Source organism: Atractosteus spatula, chromosome 18, assembly GCF_055471065.1.
Source record: "Atractosteus spatula isolate fAtrSpa1 chromosome 18, fAtrSpa1.hap1, whole genome shotgun sequence".
Classification (NCBI taxonomy): domain Eukaryota; kingdom Metazoa; phylum Chordata; class Actinopteri; order Semionotiformes; family Lepisosteidae; genus Atractosteus; species Atractosteus spatula.
The window spans coordinates 14,424,683-14,450,319 of NC_142723.1; the positions used below are offsets into that span (position 1 = coordinate 14,424,683).

Genomic DNA, 25,637 nt, shown 5'->3' on the forward strand with positions numbered 1-25,637 from the left:
ATAGGTTAAAATCTGGCCTTTAGCACAGTGTTCATATTTTAATATGTAGACTATAGTCAAATGCATATACTGTACAGTAGCTGATAGCCAGAGTAGAAGTCATAACTTAATAGTAATCTAACAGATGGCACTGATCTGCATGCGTCATGTGTAAAAAATGCAATATCACAATAAGGGAAGATTTCCAACTTTTTCCATCAATTTTGCTATTTCATTGCTTAAGGACTCACAGATGTTTCTTATGTTGTCAAATTAACTTTGCTGATGAGCGGAGACCCATTTAGCTTACCTATCTTGAAAAATGACCTTTGCAAAATCTAATTAAGGGTGGCAAAAGGGGTGAGAGCAGTCCAAGAGAAGTCTCTGGATTAAAAGACTTCCAAGCATGTAAGAAACAGCTGACACATATCAGCTAGTATTTGTATTAAGGTGTTATCTGTATGGGTTACAGTATACTAGTTCTGCAGAGACTGCATGTGTGCATTCTGTCACTTTGTCCAGAACCCCAGCTGAAGGCCAGATCGCTGGTGTGCTCCTGTAGCCTCTGCAGACAGTTGTGCCTAATGAAGACCTGCTAGGATGGTGATGTATTAAAGAACATTCCACTGAGGTCTTGACCCCTGGTCTTCCAATTAACATCATGACTTTTGGAGCTAAAAATGGCATGAAGTCGAAGCCAAAGGTCTCCCGTTAACTCTAGGGGTTGCAGTATTGGAACTTGGTTTCCTCGGTGAAACTGCTGTCTTCTTCAAGATCACGCCTTTTTTGAGCAGCTAGCTTCACTACGCACTATAGAAAGAGGTTCTGAGTACCAGAAGAAAGTTGTCTCCAGTGTCACTTGCACACTGCCAGAAGCCATTGCACTCAATGAATTCCCTCAAGTGTGGACATCTAATTAAGCTTTTCTTGAGAAATGGTTTATGCAACTGGGAGTTGTTCTCAGCTGTGAATGCTGTTTCCGTTTTGTAACACCTTTAATACTATACATTTCCCAATATAGACAGTCTCTTGTTTTCCAGATTTCTATATATCTTAAAGCAAATGTCTAGCAAGTGATTGTCAGTTTGGGCTTCAGCTCTGCTCCTGTAATCTTGTGTTGAATCTTCAAATTAACATCTTGACAACAGTGACAACTCAGCAGCTAATGCACTGTATAGTGTAGGCGGCATTGTCATGCATCCACATTACTGTTGATGAGACTTGTCATTTCTATTGTCTATCAGACAAATAAGGAAGAAACAGGAGCAGCATATGTTTTTATTTAGATAGAAAACCCATCCGTATTTTCAAACTTCTCAAAGTTGCAAAGTACTTTTGCTGAAGAGAACATTGCCATCTAACAGAGTTTAATCCTTGACCAAATATTCAGGGTGAACCCTGATTCACAAATGTAAGTGGTAAAATACTTGTGTATACAGTATATATATGAGTCATTTCCCTTTTCACTTTAAAATCAATTAAATAGGGCGTGTATTGGAAAGTTAATGTTATTCGGGAATTTTTAGTTGAGTGCAGTATCAAGACCACCTGTTGTCGTGAACCTGGGTTTGCCAGGGATGATTATTCCTGAGTGGACACAAGAGTAGACAGGCCTGGCCATTTCCTTGCGTTTCCAGGGAAACCAGGGACGGGGCAGCAGAGACCGTCTGTTATTGTATTAAAACATTAGCTACTCCGATCACACTTCCTGATTGGGGGAGGCTGGCTCGCACTTCAAAAGGCTCTCTCTGCAGTTTGTCACTTTTAATCTGTCGACGGCAGCTGAAATATTGCTTTAGCAAATGGGTGCAGGAAGAGCGTACAGACCTGGACTTCCAGCACCAAACCTAACACAGCACAACCAGAATAAATGGACATGTTAAAGACAGAAAAGGATTGAAATTTTCTTAGAGCACCTCCCTGTCGTATTGAATTTCAGTAAAGTAGGAAATACAAGTCCATCTCTTCTCCCTTTTCAAAGCTGTGAATTCTATTCTACTAAATCAAACTCACAGCATACTATACATCAGGTTTATTGTTTGCTTATTATCACCTCTTTTCTTCTTCAGCTTCAGGAAAATGTTATACATTAGCCTATCAATGGGTGCAGTCGATGCTCTCTTTCAGTCTCTTCAAAGTCTCTTATTGTGTTGGAGAGATAAAGTAAAGAATTGCTCCTCAAGCTTCCAGGTACGTCTTTTTAAGAAAACGTGGACATTTCTACTCATGGTGATGCACACTATTGCTAACATAAAGGCTCTTCATTTTTGGATTAAAGGGGAATTTCGCAGACCAGTTATTAAACCTCAGTCACAAAATAAAGTCATTGAAAGTATAGAAAAAAATGACAAATTTTGATTTAAGCACAAAATTGTGAACTTTGTGAACACTGAATTTTGATTTCGTAGAATGAAGTTTACTGCTTTGATAGTATTTAGCAGCAAACTTTACCGGAGTTCATGAAAACTTGTATATTCTGTTATTGTGAATCCTGATTGGTATGAAGCCATGAATCTTTCATTTTCCTACACCCAGCCCTTATACAGTATCTCATTTGGATCTTTCTCTTGTTGAACTGCTGGAGGGATCTTAAGCAAATTGCCTGTAGTGCAATGTGTTTGGAGGCGTCATTCTTTAGAGAAGGTTACCCCATGAATAGCAGATTTCACATGCAACGTCTGTAATAGGTTCAGTTACATATGTATCTCCGTTTCAAAGTTCTTGTTTCTACGGTCTCCTCAGGCTTCAGCATTGCTACATTTGGCTGCTGGTCCCACGTACCATACGTACTGTCAGAAAACAGCAGTGCTGTGTGTTTCACAAAAATAAAATGTATCTCAAGGTATAAATACAAACAGGGTCCATACTTTAAGGTAAATAATCTGGAATAGGACACCGACGGCACTCAGTTAGTGCCTCCTGTTTGATTTCTGTGAATCGATTCTGGCACAGGAGGCTGATCTGCGTTGTCATCACCAGGGTCCTCGCACCACTGCTCGGCTGTCGCTGGAAAAAATGAACGGGCATCTCGTAAGTGCAACTCTTTGAAAGCAAAAAAAATTTTTTTTTTTGTGCTGATTTTTAACTGGTGTTTGGGTGGAAATGAATAGTGTGCAAAATGCATAGCTTTGCTTGTTTATCCCGTGACAAAACAATATTAATCACTTCTTGGCATGCACTTCTGTGTTGATTTTTTCCCCCGGTTTTTCTAATGTGTTTTGATGGGACACTCTGCTGAGCGCCCGGTGATTTGGGGTGACGTTTGCTTGCACTTCCTTAGGGTGCTTGTGACACTAATTTAAGGGGCTTTGTCATGCACTGGTCCAGTCTATGTAGTGGAGATAACTCTCCTTCATTGCAAAAGCTATTGCAATGCTGTGCCTGCAGCTACAACTCCAGATTGTCCTTTAACTGGGAACCAAAAACCTTCACATCCTGTAAGATGACTTTTACAACTGTGGTAAAGAAACACCTAATATAATTAGATGGAAACAGTGACATACTGTACCTGCTATTAAGCCTACACACTCTGAAGTAATTCAAGATAGTATTACGACAAAGTACCTTTGTGGTTTGGGATTTCATCTGAAGTACAGTAAAGAAAACATGTCAGCTAGAAAAAGATTTTGGTAGGAATGAGAAAAGCTTGAAATATGGATAACACGTTAAGAAATAGCTCGTGTTGGCCAAAGTTATCAAAATCATTTAAAAATAAATTTAAAGGCTTGAGATGACTCATCTACTTTGAAGCTTTGAATGAAAGGGCAAGTTGAGACACTCGTTTGTCAGGTGGTCTTTGTTGGGTTTGCTCTAGGGGCAAACATAGAAGTCAGGCGTTAGAAAGCCATTGTCAAGTGTATTGAGCTCTTCATTGACAATTTTGAACGTATGTTATTAAACAACAGCCTCTGTTTACAAAGACTCTGCACTCCAGGTGGCAGCTTAGAATCTCGCTTTGTGAAACAGTATTGTCAAGAATTTGCAGCAGAGCAAAAACACGTAAGGCCTAGTTAGACAGGAACATCTGGACTTCTGACATGAGCAAAAAAAAAAGCGGTTCTAGTATGCGATTTAATATTGCCTTTTATAAAACTCCTTTCCATCATTTTTCTTCCCTTTTATTAACCTGTGCTTTGTTATACTTACTAGGCCTTGCATGACTAATTTTTGAGTCAACTAATAAAAATGAAAAAGATCACGATGGCTAAATCTCTACTGAAAAAAAGTGAACACCCCCCCAAAAAATCTTGCTGCGATGAATTTAGTCTCAAATCTTCAGAAAGCTTTAATATTTTGCTGTCCAGTAATGAAATGATTATTCATATGGTAAATATAAGCAGAGAGTTTCCGCAAGCTGCTAATGAACTAGTAAGATTCAATCCAACAAGACAGGAACACTTTCAAACCTGCAGTCCCTTGAAGGGCTTGAAGGTGTTGAAAGTTGGGGCGCCTGTTGCATGTAGGATTGCCCTACAGTAAATCCCGAAGTCTGCTTCACGAAATCAAAGCAAATAAAGAGCATTTGGAATCTCAATGGGAGAGAAGAAGAGTTGCTGATCTTTGCACAAAGAGCTCTGGGGTTCCTGGAAGCAGCTACAGTACCCAGCTCTGTCATTGCAACCAACTCTGGTGTTCCTGGGGAAAAGCCCAGATGACATTCTGGATCATAGCAAGATGGGTTAAAAGCTTGTGAGCAAGAGCAGTAGCATCATTGCTGAATGTCCTTATGCAGATGAATTTTTTCACACTTAACGCTTCAGACCCCATGGGACACTTGGCTAAGAGTTTCGGGGGTGCGCAGAGAGGCAGGGGCTAGGACAGGCGATAACTCGCCTCGTGGCGGACCTCCAGCTCGTTCCCAAGATCTGAGTAGGAGCTTTTTAACTGCAGCCACTTTAATATATACCCTGTTGGAGCTGGAGTCACTGGAAAGAGCCCTGTATTGTTATTTTTCGTCCCTACCTCCCTGAGCCGGTAGTGGGAAATTGGCACCTCTGCTGCCTTCCTTGGATGCGGTCGCCGTTTCTCGGGCTCTCTCTCTGGATTCGAACCCTGATTCCCCGTGACCTGTGGTCACAGTGGTAGGCACAGATGGTACCATAGAAAGTTGATGGGGCAGACATTCGAATGAGTTGTCACTGTCATAGAGGACGTGTGATCAACCCGAGATTATCCACTATCACAAGAGCCTGTTTTGAGCCCTCAGATTTTTTCACTTCAGTTTAAAACTATTCACATTTAGACTTATTTTAAGTTGCCTTGATACCAGCTGTTGTGGCGCATTTGTTTTCTTGTAGCCTGATCTTGTCAGATCTCAGAAGCAAGGCCGGGCCTGCTCAGCAGTCTTGAGAAATCAAGGCTGATGTTATAAGCTGTGTTGGTGGAACAGCAGGTGGGACCCAGTATGGTGACCCGGGACACTGCTGTAGGAGGTGCCACACACCAGTAGGGGCGTTAAACCTGGTGTCCTGGCTAATTCCCATTTTAGGTTTGAATATTGGGCCTTCCTAAATTTTTTCCTTCATTGAACTCAAAGAATGGCTGCCGTGCATCACCCAGGTGGGGCTGCACTTCAGTGAGGGAGGAAGTGGGTCCCCTGTACGTCAGGCGCTTTAAATTTCTTTGGGAGTAATTATTCAAAAGTTATCATTGAATTGATATGCCTGGGTAATTACCAGTGCTCTTGCAGCTTTGGTGAACAAATTATAATTATGATCTAAAATTAAAGCATAATTATAATAGCTAAATGTAACTAATGAATCATAACTGACATAGAAGTGAAAATATTTTTGAATAATGAACTCAATATTGTACATGTAATTATATTGTTTGGCTTGAGGAAAGAAAATTACGTTCTCAGAGTTGTTGTCGATTCCCCACTGAAGGGATTTTGTTTTCCTTGAGATCGTTAGATGCCTGATTGGTACGTCACGTTGAGGTAAGAGTGGGAAATGGAGGGAATCGCAGCAGACGCGCTGGAGGATCATGGGAGTCGAAGGGAAATGACCTGTGAAAACGTGCTACGCCACATGAAAAAAAAAAAGGTTCATTCAGGCATCTGTCTGTGAGCGCGGTGAACGATTGCCTTTGAAACCAGGGGGAAAAAAAACACATTTATGATGAGTGCAGCGCCGCGTGAGGCGCACACATTGACTCGAAGGAAAGGAAGAAAGAAGGCCTGGCGGATTTTGAGCAGATTTGTTCTTCCACTTTTTGAGCGTGTGCTGACTGTTTGGATTGGCTACATGCCCTGAGAGATGGTTTTTGTGTTTGGCCATTAATGCGAATTTAATTGTGTAAAGAGCTTGTTCACCTTTGACACTAAAATGGAATTACTCACCACCAGTTTGCACCATTTTAGTTTTCCCTTCCTCACACTGTGGTCACTTACGGTACATTCAAAGCATTTATCTTTTGTTCAATTCACAGAAATATAAACAGTAAAACTTTGGGATCACAGTTGTTTCTGATCCCCAGATAAGTGGAATTACTTTTTTTTAAGCGAACATTGTACAGGTTTTAAGAAGGGAGAGAAGGTCTTTTAAGCTCCTGTCCTGTCCTCAGTTCGTATTAAAGTCCTAGTCCTAAAGGAAAACCTCAAAGTGTTTTCTGTTGCAGTAGTATTTGATGAGCCATTATTCTACGGTGTCAAGAGGGAATTCTGTTAGAAGAGCACAGGCAAGATGTGTGGGCGACTTGCAACTCCAGGGTAAAGGAGTTTAATTAACTGCACATGCTTCTCTCATTTCTTATCCCTCACTTGCTGAGAAACTGCATTCTTCCAGGCTCGCTGTCTATGTTGTAGCAGATTCCTGTCTTGAGTTTCTCTTCAGGAGGTACATCATTGACATGTCTGCCTTTTGTACAGCGGTGAAACAGCTGGTTGCCATAGGGACAGCGTTCGGCTTTCAGAGGCCAAAGACGCAGTGCGTTTGTCCTTACCTAGTGTGCCAGGATTACTGTCATTTGACCCTGAATTTGTGTTGGAGATCCTTCACTTTATAAAGCATTTCTGAACAGAGGAGCATACAGGTTTGGTTTTCAAATTTATTCTGAGCTTTTACTTGCATTTTTTTCATAAAATGTTGCTGTATGTGGTCTTTCCTTTAACAATTTGATTTATAAGATTTGATTGACAGACTTTTGACTGTAGATTGATTTAGGAACAAAATCTTGTTTAGGAGACCAGCACACTCTGAAAATTTCAAATTAACATCTGTTTAATTGGAAAAACCTGATACCTGAAGAGTTCAGTATTTGTTGGAATAAAGGTAGTGAAAATTGGATATTTTAATTGATTTTTTTATTGAGTTTGTTAAAAGGTGTAGGTCTGTTGACATCCAGGAAATTCTGGTGTGTGGATCATAACAATTAGCCAACAGTTGTACGGGTCTTTGAATTATCTTTGGTTAGCTTTGAAGGCGATGTGAAAGTTTGTAGACTTATACATTGTAAAAGTAAAAGGTGCATATGTACTGTATAGGAAAAAAATACATTTGCGTAGTCTAATATTATAGTTTTAGATGCAAAATAAACCCTATAATAAATAGTAAAATGCATAGTGTAAAATTCAGAAACTATTAACTGTGGAACTAAATGATTACAGTACTCTATGGTAAAACGGGGTGGATTTTGAGATTCATATGGGATACGTGATATAGGTGACATTAAAGGAGTATTCTCTGCTGCCTCTGCATTCTTAACAGATCAGATAATGAACAATGGTCTCAGAGATCTGAAATAAACTCTACATTTTATATTCTTACCAGCATGTCTTCTGTTATTCCTAAACATTTGCATCTGATAGTTCAAAAGCTAATAAATGCTTCATTCATCCTTCACATTTTAACTGAAATGTAATCATAAGGTTTTATGTTACCTGCTTGAGAAGAGCATTGTTTCTCCTCTCTGTGCCTCATCAGACGCCTCCAGGCTTCTTGAACGCACCTCATCTCCATCCAGGACAACGTTCTTGTGATTTATCCTGAAAATTTAAAATAGACAGTATGGGGCCTGTGATTTGTGACTCCTTATTCATCCCCAGAAGTCATAATCCCCAGAACTGTCATGCTGTAATTACCAGTTCTAAATGGGAGTCAAATTCCTGGTCTCCCAAGTTAATTTAATTAGCAAATAAAACAGAGGAGTAAAGCTGAGCTCAGAGTAATTAATTTTGTGGATGTTAGGTGACATCGAAATCAGGCACAGACACCTCATCTTTATTGCACTCTGAAGGAGACCAACGCATTATAAAAAAACATTTTTATAATTAAGTTTACAAAGTGGATGAATGTTGAACTGCTTTTAACTTTATTTAAAAAGTCATATTTAGATATAAGCCTTAGTGTTTTTATTTGCAAACAGCTGCTCTTTACTGTGAGTCTTCATGCTGTGAAAAGTTTGGAGAGCAATCCTCTGTGATGAACACAAACCAGGTTACCTTCTGCTTATTCTGTAAGGAGAGCACATATCGACATGGACAGGACCCTAATCAGGCCTGATGTATTCAGTACAGAGTGGTCAAGAGAAACTTTTAAAAACAACACGATTTTTTGTTTAAGTGCTGAAATGATGTCTCCTTCTTCCCAGTCTAGTAGCAACTGTTGTTTTACTGTAAGGTAAAATCCCTCTTCACAAGCCTGATTAAGAGCCCTGTGTCAGATGGTGAATCAGTCGAATTACCATTAGTGTTCTTATCGGGATTGCAGCACATACACACAGCTTTACAGGGGATCAGAGCGACACCTGAGGAGGAGCAAGAAGCTGTTTGTTTGTGCAGCTTAGAGGGGGCTTTGCCCACAACCCAATAGGATTGCGTAGCCTGTCTGTCTGGCCCCCAGATTCCCAAAAGGCCGTGTGCTGAGCGGTTTCCCACTTCTCATCCCCTCACAGGAGCCCGGGCCGGCCAAGGTGGCGGTGACCAGCAGCAGCGCCATTCCCAGCATCCCCTCCGTGGAGAAGGTGCCGGCCAGCAAGTCCACCCTCTGGCAGGAGGAGAGGAGGGGCGACATGAGGGTCATCCCCTGCAGCCGCAGTGCCTCTTGCCTCAGCCAGCTGAGCCAGGCCTGCCCCTCCCAGAGCGCCACTGCAGCCGCCGCCAGAGAAGGTAAGAGGCGTCAAGACCGCCGAACGGCACTGACCGTGCCCGAAGCCTCGCACTGTTCCGATCCGACTCGACTCGCTCGAATTACACCAGCAGCAGAACTGAGCCCCTGACAAGGAATTCCAACTATCCGGAAATCTAGAATCCCAGTATGGAATAATATCTTCTTGTTCTTGGAAAAACAGAAAAACAAATAATAAAAAGAACCATTGTCTAGAATCTTAAAAGGAGGCTGACGCACACAAGGAAGGCAGGAAAGTGCTCCACATGCTTTGTGAATGAGCCCCGTTTTGTTTTCATACTGGGTCGCTTTGCATCGTGCCGATATTTTCCTTTTTAAAATAAGACGCGACGGGTGCGTTAAATTAGAAAATATACACTCCTTAAAAAAGAAAAACCCGCTGAAGATTATAGTCATTTTGTAGCTGAAGTTACTGGCAAGTTGGAATTTATCCTGGGTTTCTGTCATGTTTAAAAAACTCACTCCGGATGGGACACTAGCACAAAAAACGGGTGTCGGGTTTCTTGCTAATTCTTTGTGGGCCGCTTTGTTCTCGTCCAGTTCTAAATGAAATGGTTAACTTCTGAAAGAAGTTTTCTTTTTGGCGAAATTTGGCGTCTAAAACTGGGCAGTCTTAGCTGACCCTGTGACTGCCCTGGTGCCTTCATGCTCAATTAAAAAAACCAACATCCTCATTGCGCAGTGGTGCTAATGAGGACATGACACAGTCAGGTTCATATCCCAGTTGTGTCCCAGGCACTGAAAGGGCTAGGCGATAATACAAGCCTTGCAAGTCTTGTTGAGCTGTTTATGTTGAGCTTTCTTTGTTCGAAGCCAAAGTGATTGGGGAAAACCAGATGGCTGACAGGTGCTTCAGAAGTCACAGTTTTAACTTTTTTCACAAGTGGAAAAAACAATAATGTTGTGGTACTACATGGAATTCATTGTGCTTAAAGGGGGTGGCAGCTGTAATTGAAAGCCATCCAACTGTCTTGAGAGTTCTTCAAGCCTTTGCATTTAGGAAGCTTTTCACTGGCACAGACGTTTGAACTTTTTTTTAAGTGCCGTATTTGCTAGTGATTTTTAAGCGATTCAGGGATTCAGAACCATATTCCTTCTGAAAGAAATACATTCCATTGCTAATTTTCTCATTATCTAAAAGTAATTGTAAAAGATTTATGGTAGCAGTACAAACTGGAAATAAAGGAAAGGAAAAAAAATCTGCAGTTTAAAGAGTTTGGAATATAATTACCTGAAATTGCAGTTACAGTGCATGGAACTGTAGATGATCCTGAGCACATCTTTTAGCTTATGTTACCTTGCTTTCTTTTAAGTACAGGTGATTCTTGGATCAATTAACTACTATCTATCAAATGGATTAGATGAGCCATATGGCCTCCTTTGGTTCTTATTTTTTTTATGCTCCTACATTTTAATTAAGTAAATGAAATAAAGTTAATGCAATAAAAAAAATTACCCATGTCACTGGGTAATAGAAAAAACAGCTACTGCATCTGCAGCTGTAATTGGACACATTGTCACTGTACAGTAGTTGTCATTTTAGCATATGTTAGTGAAGTAGCTGTAATTATAATGGTAGTTAAACTGACCCAAAGTCCATAGCAACAGGATTTGGCGATTGAAGGCTTAGGCAGGGTCACAGCTAGTCGATTGAAATAACACACAGTTTCAATCCTGATTCTGGCTGAACAGAAAACTGCTAATCAGTTGTGAAGGTGGCTAATGCTCACACCTGTCTGCTATTAGCTAGAAAACAGGCAGCTCTGCTTTCTTAAACTCAGGATAAAACACCTGCTCAAGGCTTTAGGACTCCAGGATAATCCCAATTAGATGTCAGCAAAGACTCTTAGATTTGGAGCTCGGCGGGATCTTAAAACACCTATTGTCTTTAAATCTGTGTCCAGAAGTTTTCATTATAGGATTCTTCTTTTTTTTATTTAAATAAGGAGCCCCTGCTTGGAACTAAGATGTCAATATACAGTAGTCATTTCTGTCAGCTTATAGGCACAGCAACAGAGAAATCGTCTGTTGTCTTGCAGCTTTTATAAATGACTGGATATTATTTTCTATTTTTGTGAAAGAAGTGGTGATTACAACAGAAGGAATGCTTCTTTTCTCCCAGCATGTTTACGAAATAATTAAGTGCATTGTGTCATGTTGTCTTTCCATTTTTTCTGCATCCTGCGTAGTCTGTAAGGGAAAACAGTAGATAAATAAGAGAGGCAAACTGCTTTTTCCCCTATGAGGAATGTTAAGTACAGTATTACACATGGCCTATCCTAAACCAGTTTTAATGAGGCTCCTTCTTAGGCATAGATTTTTTTTCAGGCAAGTTCTCCATGTCCTGAATTAATCAGGTTCAAGTGGAGAGCTGCATCAGCATGTGCTACAGTAAGTAAAGATGAACTGGTGCTGAAAAGTAAAAAAAAAATGCAATGATTCTGAAGAAGTCTGCACAACCAAAAGTTTAGTTGTTTATTATGGCATTTTATATAGTATGTTGCTTTATTAAGTCACATCTGCAAAGATTTTGTCTGAAATAGTAGTTACGATGGGCAGCATTATGGCACAGTGGTGAACATTGCTGCCTTGCAGCGCTGGGGCCCTGGGTTCAATTCCTGGGGTGCTGTCTGTGTGGAGTTTGTATGTTCTTCCCGTGTTCATGGGGGTTTCCTCTGGGTGCTCCGGTTTCCTCGCACAGTCTAAACACATACTGGTAGGTTAATTGGTTTCTGATGTGTGTATCTGCATGTCCGTGTTTGTGTCTTTGTGTGTCCTGCAGTAGACTGCTGTCCCATCCAGAGTGTATTCCCGCCTTGTTCCTTTACTTTCTTTTCCTGATGGATAGCTGTAATTTATAAATAAGGAAATTACCTCCCAAAAAATAGAGCTCCATGAGGTCAGTTCAAGGTATTCAGCGTACCCAGTCCTGTCATTATTCAGCAGTAAAACAGTGGTTGTCCAGGGCTTTTGGTGTGATGTATATTGCTAAACACCTCTTTCATGATAAAATATACACTATATTCCAAAGGACAAATAATGGAAGAAATTGCCCATCTAACTGATTCAACGTTGAGGCACGATTTTCCTACAAAAAAATCCTGGGAACTGTTTTTATGTAGCCATCTTTCGTTTTTATACTCACAACAGCTGAGGTTTAAAAAGTAATTTACTGTTTGACTTCTATAGGATACTTCACTGTATGCAGCAATGCCCAGTAGAGTATGACACATTAATTCCTGTAAGATTATTTGGAATTAAATTTATATTTACTTTGTCTTCTGGAGTGCGAGACCCTGTTTTAATGTTACAAGCTTCCTCAGAACGCCTGTTCCTTTCTACTCTCCAGGTTCTAAGATGCTCTCAATTATTCTGACCTGTTTTACACATAAAGGTTGAAAAGTCTGTGATTGAATAAAAGCTCTAAAATGTTCAGAGCCGCGACCCTGCGAGATGGTATTTCCTGTTGAAAAGGGAAAGTTTCCCATGATGAGATTAGCTGGAGTCAGGTGTGTTTGACCTGAAGGATCACCTCGGTGACAGGGGGCCTTTTAAAACCCTGATTAATGGTGTTTGCATTCGCCTCCAGGATTCTTTGAAGGTCTATAGAACGGGGGTCAGTGACAATAACAGCCTGTCAGGTGAAACGGTGTCGTTGAAGTTTACTTTCTTTTGCAACAGTTTTGTTTCTGAAACACATCGCCGAACTGACGGACTGGAATCTGAAATCCGCTGTTGGGTACATCGGCGGTGTATGTTCACACACCTGGTTTTCTTGAGTAATTTCTCACACAAGTTCTCTACTGCTGTACTGCTAGTGTCTGGGACAGCTGAGGTTAGGGAGGCGGTGGTGGACAGAGGGCAGGGCGGAAGTGAAGGCTCTTTCAGATAGAGTAGGCGCTTTCTCACCTCGGCCCGCTCCTCTTTTCTCCCTCTGCCCCGAAGCGGACCGAGGCGCGGCGCCCAGCGGGCGGAAGGCACGTGTGGAAAGCGGTTACTTCTCCCTGGAGAAGCCCAAGCCGGAGAAGACCCAGCCCCCTCAGCAGCTGCCCCTGGCGGCCCCCACCAGCCCCGGCGGCCCCCACAGGTATAGTTCCGCAGACGCGGACCCCCTGGCCACGCCCCCCTGCCGCTCTCCGGAGTGCAGCGACCCTCTCCTCTCCCCAGGTCCCCTCTACTCCAACGGCTCCTCCACCATCAGCTCCTCCCAGAGCTCCCTGGACTCGGAGGCCAGCAGCACCACACAGACCAGCGGGGCCAGCTGGGAGGGGCGAGGCAGGGGGGAGCCGGCGGGGCGGCCGGGCCGCGGCGGCCGGGAGTACGCCTGCCTGGCCGACGTGCCCAAAGCCAGGAGGATCAGCCACCGCGAGGCCTTCCGCGTGGAGAAGAAGCGGCTGGAGCAGAGGTCCCGAACCCGCAGCCCCGGCCGCGAGGAGGTGGTCCGGCTGTTCGGCCAGGAGCGAAGGTGCGACCGCATCTCCCGTTCGGGGAGGGGGGGGGGGGGGGAATCATATTTACACGATTTAAAGGGGAACTGCAACGCCATTTTTAGATTTTTAGACACATCGACGAGTGCGTTTCAAACGGCAGGAGAAGTAAAATGTGCACCGTAACTTTCCATCACAGAATAGCTGAAATTTCCAGGTACTGTGGGCAAGGCGCCATATTTCTGTCATTGTCTGTGATTCAGAATGAGCCAGCAAAACTTCCGGTGACGTGCTGCGGCCCCTATCAGATTGTAAAGCAGGCTTGTGAATATTTTAATCCCGTAGAAATGTTGCTCTTGATTTCAAGACGGTTTTGCCGACAAATACAACTTACTTGTTAACTCTGCATGCAGATCACATTGGAACATTTCTGCAGTACGGTACAGCCTGTACTTATTCGCTCGTACATCACATTATAGTAGTCATTATGGTGACTAGTGAGCAGGAAGGGCCGCATCACGTCACAGTTTGCGGGAACTCGAATGTGAGTTTGCGTCAGCATGGTGGCATACAGTAATTTCACAAAGTTCACGATTTTGTGATTAATTCAAAATTTGTGATTTTTTCTTAACACGTCAGTGAATTTATTTTGTTACCGAGATTTAATAACCAAACTGAGAAATTGGGACTGCAGTTCCCCTTTAACCAGATTCATTTATAATTGTTGAAAAGAACTACATAAAAACACATAAGCTGTATAGTTGTTATTGATTTTTTTTTTAAAAAATCAGTTCTTGAAGAGCTAAAAATAACATGTCCTCCTCATTTGAGGTCAAGGTGCCACTGATGCAGAGCCTCGTTTAGAAGAGGGTTTCAATTAAGTTAAACTATGACAAAACTCAGTGTGAAAATGTTTGACTACCAAACATTCATGCTGTTGTGCTCTGTGCAGAGTGTCTTTTAGGCACTGAAGTTCGTCTTCAGTGCAAGTGACACATTTTGGAATTTCTAAACCAATAAAATTGAACAAAATCTCTTAACGTCTTATGCTCACAAAGTTTTCAGGACTTGCTGTACTCCTTTTTTTTTTACTGTTGTTTTTTTTCCGTTGTAATCAACAGCAAAAATCGTAGTCACAAGCACTGCCTTATTCTGCCTTCAGGGAATATTTAACTTGACGTAAACCTGGCTTTTGTCTGTGCTTGTGTTATACTGCTCAAATCATTTGGCAGATATTGGGCAATGCAAAGCAAAACATCCAAACTAAGATACATGGTATTTAGCTTTTGCTGGAAACAGTATTGCACATGTATTTCAGAACCTATGTAGTACTGCAAAGGAAGGTACAGTACTTAATGATAATGCGCAGGTGACTCCCTTGAGTTTATTTGTATTTTAAAATGACCAAGGCTTTCCTTTCCCTGTGGTTAACAACTCTCTACCAACGCTGCATTACCAATTATTATTTTATTTAGTTCTTGCCCTGCCTGGCCAGTGGAGGCAGTGTTAAGTAAGGCATTCCTGAGTTTGCTGGTATCCGTGGTTACCTGTTAGAGTTGCTCATTAGAAAAATCTCGCCAGTACTTGGTCCTGTGTTGAAAAAGTCTCTTTGACGAGCTGAAACCTATTTTAGTTTAGAAGCTATCACCCACTTCGAAATTTCCTGCAGTCCCACAGAAAATCCACCCTTATGCACAAAATTCATTTCCGTGTTTTTTTTGTCCAAACCACGTTTTTCAATTACAATCTGTAATACCATGGAAGGATTATCAGTGCTTTTGAAAAGGACTTGCTTGCTGTTGTGCTTGTGAGGTAGCAATGCCTAGCCGTAAAATCTTATTTTTCGAAGGGCCCAGCTGGTAAAGAATCATTCGTTTCTGTTTTCAAGGATCAGTTGCCTAAGCCTGCTGCATTCATGTGCTTTCATTAGAAATCTGTCCTATGACACCAGCTGTCTTGCAGTTCCTTCTTGTTTAGTAGTGTTGATTTAAGAAAAAAAAAGACTATACAAAATACTGTTTTCAGTCTTTCAAAACCCAGAATAATATGCATCTGTTTGTTTTGTTGCCCTAATTATTGAGCAGCATTGCTCCTTGAATCAGTTAAAAGTTGTCGAGTTTCCAGAACCATTATACAAGACAGCAACAGGATTGTTTTTAACTGTGTACAAATTCCAAATGTCTGAAACCAAGCATGGGTCAGATCAGAGCTCAAAACCACTTGTGGCTTTTGAAATCTAAAAGACCACTTCCCCACCCTGTTGTATTCTGCATTTTGACCTGCCTGATATGCAGATACACATTTTCTGCCGTTATTAAACAAGCCCCCTATGGTCAGATTTCATCCATGTGAGTTGTAGATGGACATCTTTCCCCACACTTTTCAGGTCAGAGCAAGCGTCTGCAGATTAGTGCCTCTAGCACTGCTGGACAAACCAGGCTGCAGGAGCTAATCTGAAAATGGGTTCAGGCAGGGCTGTCAGTGTCTAACACAGATTAGCTACGTTCTCATCAAAGGGCGGGGTAGCCCTGAGACCACGGTCATTCCCTCACGTGTACAAACAGTTGCCCAGAACAAGCCCAATGCTGGTTACCCAGTGTCTCTGGTTTCCATGGTGACAGGCCCTGTTCCCTACTGTTATTTTACCCAAGAGCCAGCATTCCTTTAGCACGCCGACTCAAGCATGAAAAAAAATCCTGTTGTTACCCGTTCCGGTGGCTAATTGACATTCTGTTTCCTGGCCACGTACTGCACTTTTTTCTTCCTGGGTGAAGATACAGTAGTAAACACTGTCTGTCTTCTGAGACCTTCTCTTATCCTGCTAGAGGATTAATCCTGACCCCTTCTGTTCTGTTCTGTAGACCTCTTCTCATGATGTTTATTGAAGGACGGAAAAAGTTTGAAATTTCACGTTGTCCACATTTTAGGCTTTAAGGAGCCATTCCAAAACAATTGGCACAAATCACATTCATGTCCTTTCAGAGTTTTCTTAATTTTTCAGTTTGGAAATGAAAATTGGGGTTTGATTGTCTTATTGGAAATGCAGCTGCAGTCAACCCGACTGGTTCTGGAATTCTTTCTTGTGAAACTTTTGTTCTGAAAAAGGTTTAGGTGAGTCTGCAATGTTGTCTTGAGATTTCTCTTAAATATACCAGTATGAGTATATCAGTCTGGCACAAAATAGAAAAGTTATTTCCCCAAGAGCAAAGGTATCTCGTTTGAATGCACTATTATCTTGTTTAAAATATTTTTTTTTTCTCCGTGGTGCTAATAAGCTTCCGTACTTTCAGCAAGCAGTGAAAAAAGAGCCAGTTAAACATCTTTTAGAAGATGTTATCGGTAGTGTGTTCCACAAAATGACCGTCACGGATTTTCAGTGTGGTTTTAGCCCTGGCGGGGGCTGTGATTTCAAGACTGAAAGCTCTGACCTTGACAGAACCTGGAATTAAGGCTATATTGACACTGATAGTAGTTTTTATCTCAGGACTTCATCGTTCGTTCAAAAGAGCAGGCAGGATCACTGCTTTGGCTGTTTGAGATCGAGTGGAACTGTCTGATCATGTGAACTGTTTTTCACAAGATTTCTAATTTACACATTTAGTTCATACACTCAGGGTTTTTACTACAGAAGCTGGTTCTGTGAGTCCATGTCATGAAGTTAATTATGAAGAGAGAAAGATGTGTGTTCATTGTACATCATCACTCTCTCCTCACCGGCTGTCAGAGAGGATATTTTGTCCACTTACCAAAGCCTTATGCTGTCATCTTGAAATACATGTTCCATTTCAAAGTTTATAAAAGTCCAGTGCTCTGGAATTGTAATCTTATCACAAATTCTTTAACTATGACACTTGGCCTTGTGTGCTTAAATACTTTATCCTGTGACTAGTGCCCATGGACTTGGACATCTCTAATTATTTTATTTAAAAGATCTTGGTAAAATGGAACCTAGGGAGCACAGGGATATATGATAGTAGTAAAGTCGGAAAAGAGAATAAAAACAACTCCATTTACAGAAGTTTAAAATATCCTGTGAAACAAAATGGTGTAACAGTCTTGTGATTCAAGATTCAACTCAAGATTCAAGCAAACTACAGTAAAATGTATCCTTCACATTGAATGTATGAAAAGGGAAAATAGCTGTCTTTTTACTGAAAATAGCTGTCTTTGTAGTGCATTGTACTGTATTGGTACTGTATTGTAACCCTGCTGGCAAAGTATTATTCTTTCTAAACTAAATTGTTCCCATTGTGATGCTCAGTGTTAGGGATCAATAGGTACAATGAGCAGAGACAAGATTAATAGTAAGTAAGATGTAGAGAAGAGAAATTGCGCCCATTCCTGAATAAACCATGAATGTTTTTTTTGTTGAAGGGTTTCCTTCCTCATTAGTATGGAATTCGGGTGTTTTCAAAGACAACTTGAGGCTTTATTGCTGCGTGTGATGGTATCTGATTGGCATGAAAGCAAGGAGCTAATACTGTAGCTCTTTGAACTCGCTGTTATTTCTTTCGAGGAATCAGTCGAGCTCTTCCTTCCTTAGGTAGATTAAAAAGAAATAGAAGACATCTTATTTACTGAAGGGATGTTCTTCTTTCCTTTTCTTGATTCCTTATTGTATCTCTTTGTTGTTACACGTCAGTGGAGCAATTACAGATTGGATATGAAAGTCCAGCGCAGGGCACACACAGACACAAACACACACTCTCTCACCAGGGCCAATTTTCCCAGAATCCAGTTAACTTATTGTAACTCCACGCATGTTTTTGGACTGTGGGAGGAAATGGGAGAACATACAAACTCCACACAGACAGCACCCCAGGAATTGAACCCAGGGCCCCTTTGCTAACCACTGCAACACTGTGCTGTGCACAGTTTTCATTTTCTGCAGTCTGAAAATTATATGGGATTCATAAAAAATATCCATGATGTTTCATATCAGCGGCTGTGGGGTTTGCTGTTGGGGTGGGTTTGGAATTACTATTATGGTTGAGGTTCAGTTTTGTAGTTTTTTAAGGGCAGTATCAGGTATGGTTCTGAGAGTTGTGGTTAAGGATTTGATGAAGGTTACTGTACATGAAAGGATTAGGATAGAGAAACAGGCCGAATATGGGCTGGAGTTGTGGTTTAGTCTCAGATTAAGTACCTTGTAGATCAGTAATATTTACTATTAGTAAACTAGTTATTTGAAGCTAAAATATCACATTTTGTATCACATTTTGGTATCTTAAAGCTCAGTGATGAAAAATGAGAAACGTGGTCTAATAGAACTAGCTTCCAGACTATTCAGGTCATTTTAGAATGAACTGTTCTAAATAGTAAATAATAACATAAAAGGTTTAGATTTAAGAATCTTATTTTAACCCTGCAGTAGAGGTGTATGTATGAGGTTCTGATATGTTGCTGACCATAGATCCCTTCTTTGTGCCCATGGATATCATCACTGAATGTAGTTAACAGATAAGGTGTCTTTTCAATGTGCCAAATTCCTCACCTTCCGGAGGGCTGTGGATAAATCGATCTCTAGTGGTCATGCACTGCCGAAGTCACACATGTATGTGCAGCCGTTGCTGTTACAGCCATATAAACCTACAGTACAGTGGCACTTCCTCAAACCACAGTAGCACTGTATACTGTACTGTATCTCCTGTAGGACAGCCATTGAAAACCTTCCTTCCTTTGTCCCCATCTAGTGGCAGTAAGTGGTGTGCATCAAAGCAGCAGGTTAGTAGAACAGAGCTTTGAGCAGAGTATTCTAAGCAGAACCTAAACCCTTTGAAGGTGCCTGTGTTGAAACTGCATTTGACATAACAGTATCTTGACAAAAATGCCTTTCTCTGTGCAACTCATTTACAAGACCTTTCAAAATGCTCGTTTAAAGGTTTCTCTCATTCGATTTTAAGAAACACGTGCAACTTTTTTATTTCAGTAAAAAAAAAGTAACTTTTTTTCCCCGTAACTAAGACATTCAAGTGATGAACAGGAGCATTTGTACTGCTTTTGTGTCTGTATGCACAGAGGAGTTAGCATTGTCTTACATTTGTGTGAATTCGGATTCTTGAATATACTGAGGATTATCTCTGCAAGTGTGTGACACTGGCGGATTGTAATTTACAGACAGCGGGAACTAAAATCTTTTGTTTCTGCTTGCAAATGGGTTAGAAAATGCTTTAGACAGATTAAGCAAAAGAAAGCACTCATCTTTAAATAAATCTTTGCCAGTGGAGGCTGAAGGTGCGATGTTATTGTGCAGAGTCTGACTGATCAAGAACTGTAATCTGATCTTTCTGATAAATGTGGCGTACAGTAAACTGTTTTTAGGAAGTTAAGCAAAGCTGGGACTAGGCAGCACTGAGATATCCAGGGCCAAATCTAAGGAAAACCAGGCTGCAGTTATAAGTGGTGTTGATGGCCCAGGAGGTCTCGATCACTTCCCTATTATGTTAACCGCAGCCACTGTGCTGTTGTTCAGATGAAACATTAAGTGGAGGTCCTGGCTACTTGCTCATTCAAGATTGCATGGCACTGTCCAGAAGTGTCTGGGGGTTTTACCCCCCAGTGTCCACTCCGCACTTGCCAAGAATTCCCCCTTAACTGACTTGGTGAAACGGTTTCTCACGTCTCCACCTGACCGGCCGAGTAGTGGGGCTGTTGGTGCATAATGACCGGATGTGCGTCACCCAGGTGGGGTTGCAGTGGGAGAGGAAGTGAGGACAGCTCTTCTCCTTTCATGTCGAACTCATTTCAAAAGTGGGTCCTTTCCAGCAGGCGCAATGTGTCTTCTCTCCCTTTGGCTTTCTCGGCTTCCGCCCTACAGCTTGGTCTCTCTGTTGTTTTGTTTTTGTTTTTTCCAGGAGCTGCGCTGCCTTCCCACTCTGCGCTCTCCGGCTGTTGGCGCTGCGCCCCGCTTGCTTCCATTCCATCTCGAATCTGTGCCCCTGTGCCAAGCCCAGGGGCCGCGAGGGGCCCCACACTCCTCTCATTGACCAGCCCCAAACTCTCTGCTGCTGCCGCCTCACCACTGCTCGATGCCTTTCCTCCTCTTCGTTCGATTTTTATTTCTCAGAATCGTTCCTCTACGTGGTCTCCAGTCCACCTGCTGTTTTTTTTTGTGAACAATGTTGTCTTTTGCTCCCCTTTCTCTGCCCTCCCATCTTATTTTTCCATTCTGAGCGCACACAAACTCCTGACTCATCATTATTCGGGAGCTGCACGGAACTTATTTTGATTCGAAACCATTTACCTACTGTATGCCTCCCCCTCCACCAAAAAAAAACCCAACACGTCACTGCACTTCATCGGTGATTGTTCAAGCACATCCTGTTCCTCTTCCTAACCTGAATGAGCTGGCGATTAACACTTTTCAAGGGATTGGATCTGTGAGGCAGTTATTTCTCAAGTTTTTCAGTTCTGAAGGAACTTCAGCAGGTATTCCTCAACTGTAGTTTCTAGTCCGTGCAAACTCTTAATTAGAAAATTGGCTCAGTTTACTAATAACTGGAAGGGTGTACAAAACATACCCAGAACAGTGTAAATGCTTTTTGAGTGGAGTGTCCAGAAAGCGCTGTATAAGCGTAAGCAATTATTATTATTAAACAAGACAAGGTAATATTAACCTTGAAGGCATGGATTTCCCAATTACTCAATTAAAAAATAACTATTTTTTGTTTTGGGGACATCTGTTTCAAGGCTGTATATAAAACGTCTCCAAAGAGTGCATAGGAAAGACATAGCTAGTTTTTAAGAGTTTCTTTTATAGTAAAACTTGTTTATTAAACTGTACTGGTTTGTTAGTGATATTCCTCAAGTATATTGCAAGCTCATTTATCCTAAAACATGTTATTTGAGAAGTTAGTAATTGCAAATGCTCATTGAACACTCACTCATCCTACATTAAGATGCCCTAGTTAATGAAGGATGCAGTGTGTCTGCTTGTTTGTAATTTTGTTTCTGTACAGATGTTTGACAGGTACTGTACTTACAGGTGTGTCTTGAGACAGAAGGCTGAATTAGGGAGAGCCTACAACTTTTGTGAGTGTTAGGCTGTTCAAAGGAAAGTGTCTGAAGAACACTAACAATAGTAAAATACTGTATGCTTAGTGGGAAACATGTTAAATTTAGGCTGATGGTATGCTTTCTGTGACTGAAATGATGCTTATTGTTTAATGGTGAGTAGATCCATTGGTAACCTGGTCTCATGACATGAGACTTTTTGCCAGTCATATGTGTGGAAATTCAAGACTCGCATACAGAAATGTTTAACTGTATTCTGTTACAATGAGCCTAGACCCTTTGCAAATGGAGTGAGTGTATAGTCAATGTAGGAATGTAGCAGTTTGTCCCAGTAGCGAAAAAGACTACTCTCATGTTTGATTAAAGCACTGAATTTCACGTACTCATATTTGCTTTAAACTTTAAAGAACAGGTAAAAACCCCAAGTTAGTTTAAAGTTTTTTTTTACCACAAACCCCGAAAGAGCAGAAGGAGATTGGATTGTTGTTGTTTTTTTGTACTGTAAAATAAGTTTTCGGACTATGAGTTATACCACAACCAGAGTGCACAAGTTGAATCACAGGGCACAATCCACTTTTATCCAACGCGTTATAGGAACGTGGAACAAGATACACAGACATGTTCTTCAAGTAGATACTCTGACGTCTTTCAAGAAACAGCTGGATGACATCCTCTGATTAATTAGCGGATAACAGGCTGGACTGAATAGTCTCATCTCATTTGGGACTCACCATTCTTATGTTGTTAAGTACCTGGCAGTGTAGTGCTAACTATCATGCTTATTGCTCAGGAAGAACACAAATTAGAGCAGGGTTCCCAAATCCAGTCCGTCAGGTTTTTTTACTTGTTCAACCTCAACAATCTAATTGCAATCATTATTTGCTGAATTGGAGATGTTGCTGCTGATTGAAAGAGACCTACAGTAAGAAACCCCCGAGAAGGGAGTTGGGTTAATTGATGCTTTGAGTCGAGGTTTTGAGTCCTGATCCTGGAGGACACCTTTGGCTCCTGGATTTGGCTTCAACCAGGCTCTTTATCATCAGTGCTCATTGGTGTCTGTTAACTGATCTGCTTGCAGGTTTTCACTTTTTTCTGCACTTAGGCCTTGGTTAAAATGCATTATTTCCAACAACGTCAGCACAAAGACTATCATGCAGTCACTCCTCACCCTGAAGATTAAGATTTTGCTTGCTTTTCTTGACTGAACAGTTCTTCACAGGTGACCAATTGATTTCGAACGGACAGTGTAGCTGTGGGTAGGGATGACACTGTATCAGTCAACAGCCACACTCACAGCCGTTCCCAAACAATATGACTTCTGCTTCAGTCCGACTCCTCAATGAGTGTAGCCCTAAAACTCGCTAACTAGAGCATTCATATTGATTTGAATTCTCATTCAACATTAAAAGAACTGGAAGAAAATAGAAACAAAGACCTCAAATAGAAAATTGAAATAAATTAGCCTGTGATGAAGAAGCAGACCGAAGCAAAAAGCAAAAGACGCAGTGTTATGCCAGAACCAGGACAGAGATCCTCTGTACTGGGGTATTCTTGAAACAAAGGCTTGGAGGAGCAGGAGAAAGAGCTTAAACAAGCTAGCAAATCAGCTACTTGTAGCAATTAGCACTGAGGATTAATTAAAACCAGCAGACAGAGCGGTACTCGAGGAACAGCAAAGAGAAACACTGGTTTAAAAAATTCAACCACTGTAACGTTTCATGACCTATATATTTTGGCTGGAGTGAAAATATTGAAAGTCTCATTACCCAAGGCAGTGTCTTGCGTGATCTGTACTGAGGATCCCATCTGCAGGAAATGGGCAGCAGGTGTTATGAGCGTGTGTTTTCCTGCCGCCGTGTGCCGCGCTGATGGTGCAACTCCGGTCTCCACACAGGCGGTCCCAGGTGATCGACAGGTTCGAGACGCTGGAGGCAGAGAATGCGGAACGCATGGAGACCAGCTCCTCCTCGGAACTGCTCTCGTCAGCCAGCGCCCCTCGGCAAAGCCGCAGCGAGAGGCGGCCCTGCGCCAGGAAACAGGTACCGCCAACGTGTGTGCCTGGGTGTCCGCTCCCGTGTATCTCTTTACACTGCAGAGTCCTGGGCTAATGAATTGGAAGAACTGCCCGTGTGCGCCTGGGCGTCCGCTCCCGTGTGTCTCTTTACACTGCAGAGTCCTGGGCTAAGGAATTGGGAGAACCGCCCGTGTGCGCCTGGGCGTCGGCTCCCATGTGTCTCTTTACACTGCAGAGCCCTGGGCTTATGTACTGGAAGAACCACTAGTGTGCACCTGGACGTCTGCTCCCATGTGTCTCTTTACAATGCAGAGCCCTGGGCTAATGAACTGGAAGAACATGCAGTATAGTGAGTCACAACACCCAGCAGTCAGAAAGTAACAAATCCAACTGCACAAGCATCAGGCCAGGTTTAAGGCAGGTATTTCTTACCCCTGTTGTGAAAGTACTGCGGAAATATCCCTGGCACTTCTGGGAGAGTTAGCGAAGGGAGCTCTGCCCATGATGTACTGTATCTGATTGTGTAGTTTTTTTGTTACCTGTTGCTGTTGTGTTTTTACATAAATGCAAAACTCCACCATGGACAACTTTCTCCAACAAAACAGGAACTTGTCCTGTAGCAAAACACTGATCCGGTTGTGAGGCTTTGGAGATGATACCATGACTTTTTTTTCTTTTGACAAAGTGATATAGGTGCACGAAGTGGAAGTTGTCCATTTGGTTGCGTTTAACGTCGTACTTGGCAATCTGATTCTGCTTGTTACAGAAGCAGTATCAGTATTGTAGTGTATGGCCGTGCCTGTTATTGCCACCTAGCCTGACATCACTTCTCCAGAGGGGCTGGAGTGCCCTCTGCTGGGCTGAAGCAGTGATAATATCAGATACGCACCTTGCAAGCACAACAGTCCCAGCTGTAAAGCAATGACATGCAGCCTTGCAACACTGGGAACCAGATTTCAAGTTTCAGGGGTCTGGATCTTTGTGCTGTAAAAGTCATGCAGTGAGCTCAACTAGCCTTCATTGCAGTAACCTTACTTTTTTTCTGGGATGTCCTGATGCAGTCCTGTGTCCCCTGGCTGTTTTTCAGGAATTTTCTCTGGACGCGCCGAAGGAAAGATCCATTCCTGATGTGTCCACCTCTGCCATCTCCCCCTACCGCCGAGCTAAGTCCTTGGACAGGAGAGCGACTGAGTCCAACATGACAGTAAGACATTGGCAGGATACAAAAATACAGGCTGAGTAACTGAACACGGGGAACACAGGCCGGCTTTCGACATACTTCATACAGCTGGTTCTAGTGCTCAGATCAGTGGAAAACTGATGGGCGGCTTGAACTGATACAAGACAGACGACAATAGGTTAACTCACAGGCTAATGCTTTGCCTTAAACGTTTAGTAGACACTGTAGATCTTATTATAGTCAGGGCAAAAGGTGGACTTGTAAAAGTCTAACATTTATTCATCTTACAGTATATCATACATTGATATTTCTTGAAATTGTATTTGTTATAGAGGTAGACACTTTTGTTCATGTATAATGGCTTCACAATCCCTTCATAATGGCTACGCAAGACATTGGAATCATATGAAGGGGGAACATGCTATTTGTTGTAGCAGCACGTCGTACCAAATACTATACATTGTGTTACTAAAATCTTTATAAAGCATTGTGTTTATGATTATAATGTCTTGTGTAGCAGTTCTTAAGGGATTATGAAGCCATTATGCAGCTACATTCAAATAAAGCTTTACTAGATGTTTTTACAGTATGAAGGGAACAAGCAAGAATTCTCAGCATGTCATTGCTGTGAGGATTAAGTAAGGTTCTGTCATTTCCTGCAGTGTTCGACAAGGTTGCTCCATGTCTCAAACAAATTTTTGAGATGATAATTATTATTAGTAGTGATATCCTTTGCAATAATAGACTGATGTCTTTTTTAGATTTGGGTTGTTCACTGTTTTTGTTTATTACCTCGGGCAGTGCCTCCCATGCAGTCACATGGTTTAATCTTCCTAGTTGCATGGGGCCGTTATAGCCCAGGGAAACTGTATCCTGGAGGATTGCACTCTCCTGGGAAG

The 25,637-nt window shown here is 41.9% G+C and overlaps 1 protein-coding gene across 1 annotated transcript in view; it reads left to right on the forward strand.

Moving 5' to 3' along the window:
• The window catches only part of mpripa (myosin phosphatase Rho interacting protein a), a 167,242-nt gene that overhangs the window by 114,513 nt on the left and 27,092 nt on the right, over positions 1-25,637 (forward strand). The window contains exons 6-10 of the mRNA XM_088936349.1: positions 2,959-3,009; positions 8,872-9,085; positions 13,050-13,569; positions 23,439-23,583; positions 24,646-24,762. Coding sequence (XP_088792475.1) covers positions 2,959-3,009; positions 8,872-9,085; positions 13,050-13,569; positions 23,439-23,583; positions 24,646-24,762 — 1,047 coding nt within the window. The remainder of the gene's footprint in view (positions 1-2,958; positions 3,010-8,871; positions 9,086-13,049; positions 13,570-23,438; positions 23,584-24,645; positions 24,763-25,637) is intronic.